Source organism: Homarus americanus, unplaced genomic scaffold, assembly GCF_018991925.1.
Source record: "Homarus americanus isolate GMGI-L3 unplaced genomic scaffold, GMGI_Hamer_2.0 scaffold16712, whole genome shotgun sequence".
Taxonomy (NCBI): domain Eukaryota; kingdom Metazoa; phylum Arthropoda; class Malacostraca; order Decapoda; family Nephropidae; genus Homarus; species Homarus americanus.
Genome location: NW_024757794.1, coordinates 4276480 through 4279736, shown reverse-complemented (window position 1 = coordinate 4279736; position 3257 = coordinate 4276480). Strand labels below are relative to the sequence as shown.

At 59.1% G+C, this 3257-nt stretch overlaps 1 protein-coding gene across 1 annotated transcript in view; it reads right to left on the bottom strand.

Annotated features, from left to right (window-relative positions):
• Positions 1-537: 537 nt before the first annotated feature.
• LOC121857657 (proline-rich protein 36-like) overlaps positions 538-3257 on the bottom strand; it is a 4562-nt gene continuing 1842 nt past the window's right edge. The window contains exons 3-4 of the mRNA XM_042353719.1: positions 2086-2159; positions 538-1406 (exon numbers count right to left, since the gene is read on the bottom strand). Of these exons, the coding sequence (XP_042209653.1) occupies positions 538-1406; positions 2086-2159 (943 nt within the window). The remainder of the gene's footprint in view (positions 1407-2085; positions 2160-3257) is intronic.

The window sequence follows — 3257 nt, the reverse complement described above, 5'->3', positions numbered from 1 at the left end:
CGCTCTAGGGGGCTGAGGCGCTCCAAGAGGGGTGAGGCGCCCAGGGGGTGAGGCGCCCTGGGGGTGAGCGCCCACAAGGGTGAGTGCCTGGGGTGAGGTGCCTGGGGGGTGAGGCGCCATAAGAGGGTGAGCGCCACAGAGGGGGCTGAGGCGCCTGGGGGGTGAGGCGACCAGGGGGTGGGGGCGACCTGGGGGGGTGAGGCGACCTGAAGGGGGGTGAGGCGCCCCAGAGGGGGTGAGGGCGCCACAAGGGGGTGAGGCGACACAAGGGGTGAGGCGACACAAGAGGTGAGGTGCCACAAGAGGTGAAGCGCCTTAAGAGGTGAGGCGCGCCACAGAGGTGAGGCGCCACAGAGGGGTGAGGCGCCACAAGGGGGTGAGGCGCCAAGAGAGGGAGCCTGAGGCGCGCCATGAGAGGCCTGAGGCGCCCTAGGGGGGGAACCTGAGGCGCCACAAGGGGTGGGGCGCCAGCAAGTGGGGGAGCCTGAGGCGCCACAAGAGGGGGGGCCTGAGGCGCCCAAGAGGGGTGAGGCGCCACTAGAGGGGGCCTGGGCGCCACAAGAGGGGGTGAGGCGCCATGAGAGGGGTGGGGGCGCCACAAGAGGGGAGAGGCGCCTGAGAGGCCTGGCGCCATGCAAGAGGTGAGGCGCCACAAGGAGCCTGAGGCGCCACAAGAGAGCCTGAGGCGCCCTGGGGGAGCCTGAGGCGCCACAAGGGGGGAGCCTGAGGCGCCACTGGGGGGAGGCCTGAGGCGCCACAAGAGGCCTGAGGCGCCACAAGAGGGGGAGCCTGAGGCGCCACAAGGGGGGGAGCCTGAGGCGCCACAAGGAGCCTGGGCGCCACAAGAGGGGAGCCTGAGGGCGCCACAAGAGGAGCCTGAGGGCGCCACAGGTGGGGGCTGAGGCGCCACAAGAGGAGCCTAGGCGCCACAGAGGGGAGCCTGAGGCGCCACAAGAGAGCCTGGGACCCCACAAGAGGGGTGAGGCGCCACAAGAGGGGAATCGCCTCCAAGAGGTGGCGCCACAAGGGGGTGAGGCGCCACAAGAGGGGGTGAGGCGCCACAGGGGGGGCCTGAGGCGCCACAAGAGGGGGGGTGAGGGCGCCTGGGGGGGGAGCCTGAGGGGCGCCCTGGGGGGAGCCTGAGGCGCCACAGAGGCCACAGAGGGCGCCCTGGGGGGCCCTGAGGGGCGCCACAAGAGAGCCTGAGGCGCCACAAGAGAGCCTGAGGCGCCACAAGAGGGGGAGCCTGAGGCGCCACAAGAGGGGAGCCTGAGGCGCCACAAGAGGAGCCTGAGGCGCCACAAGAGGGGGGGAGCCTGAGGCGCCACAAGAGGGGGAGCCTGAGGCGCCTGGGGTGGGGGGGCTGAGGCGCCCAAGGGGGGGCCTGAGGGGCGCCCCGCAAGAGCCTGAGGCGCCACAAGAGGGGGGCCTGAGCCCTGGGGAGCCCTGGGGCGCCCAGGGGAGGGGCCTGGGGCGCCACAAGGGGGGGGCCTGGGGGACGCCCAGGAGCCTGAGGCGCCACTAAGAGGCCTGAGGCGCCACAAGAGGGAGCCTGAGAGAGGGGCGCCACAGAGGCCTGAGGCGCCCTGGGGGGGGAGCCTGAGGCGCCCTGAAGGGGGAGCCTGAGGCGCCCTGGGGGGGAGCCTGAGGCGCCCTGGGGGGTGAGGCGCCACAAAGGGAGTGAGGCGTACAAGAGGTGAGGCGCCACAAGAGGGTGAGGCCACAAGAGGTGAGCGCCACAAGATGAGGCGCCCCTGAGAAGTGAGGCACCTAAGAGGTGAGCACTAAGAGGGGAGGCGCCACAAGAGGGGAGAGCGCCACAAGAGGTGAGCGCCACAGAAGGGTTACCACTCTTAAGAAGTGGTTCCTTGACATTCGCCTTTATGCCTGTGTGGTGTTTCCTGTGAGATGGGACTACTTGCTGAGTCCTTTCACCATGAGAGAAGTTCCTTGTTTCAAAATTCAGAAGACGTTCAGTTTGTCACTTTGGATGAGTCATTGGGATGAATTTGTTGTTTGTGTTTGTGGCTGAGACACCGTTGAATATGGATGAGTCAATGTTGTGAATCAGTGTGGATGAATTACCTGCAGGAATAACAGTGGAAGCATTAGGTGTGCTGGTAGATGTTTGCAGTAGATAACTGTTAGGGGTCAATATTCTGCAATATAATTATAGTGTGATAATATTTAACGGTTTACTGAAAAAGAACATTAGGCTAAGGCGGAAAAACATAGTTACATAATTGAGAATGGATCCTTGACTGACAAATAATATACAAATACAGATATGGTTGGGAAAGTCATACAACAGAATTTCAACAAGCCAACTGTGCAAAAATAAAATTGAGTTGGGAGTGAAACACACTGGTTGACTAGTTGATGATAATATTTACAGTGGTTGGAAGTTGGGTTGTTCTTATAGTGATCGAGAACAAGCTCGTATAGGCTGGAGGGTGCAGAGGCTTCTCCCAAAATTGCATGTGATCGTGGTGATGATCAGAGAGCCAGAAGTGGGGATAGAATAATCTTGTACGCCTCTTCTACACTTTTTCTTGGTGTTCTGTTGTGTTGCATTTGGGAGGAAGACCAGGAGAAAGCATGGGTGAGCAGGTATGAATGTTGAGTAAGCGATGAGGGCTCATGCAGGAACGAGGACGGACAGCAGGAGAGGTGGAGACGAAAACTGGAGGATTTGACAGGTGCACTGGCGTGTTTATTAAAATTTAATTTATCTATAATGACATGAGCTTGGTCAGGTCTACAACCTGGAGTGTGCTGGGGCTCCTAATGGAGGGAGATGGAACAGGGTCAAGTGGGAGGTTGATGTGCATTAACTATAGTGCTTGTTTGGTTGATGTGACATCGTTCTTGGTATTGTTGGAGGCTGTTCAATATCTGAAGAGCAATGCTGGTCAGGCCAGAGTTGTTCTGATCCCAATGGTGAAATTCGACATATATCCAACGAGCAGGGGTTTCTCTTAGGGCATCATTAAAGCATAAAACAGAAGTGGTCCATCTTGGTGCCTGGGCGTCTGGGTCAGTGACTGAAAAGATTGGAGACAACGTGCAGCCAAATCAGTCACTAAAGTGTGTGTGTGCTGCAAGTGTCTGGGTGGGGGTGTTTATGTTGTCTGGAGAATGTGCAGGTGTGGGGAGGTTTGTGAGGAGGTTGTGTTAGAAAGAAAAAATCATATTGTCATTGTTTGATTTTCAATGTTGGCCAAAGTTCTTGTTGGCTGTTGTCGAAGTCTATCTAG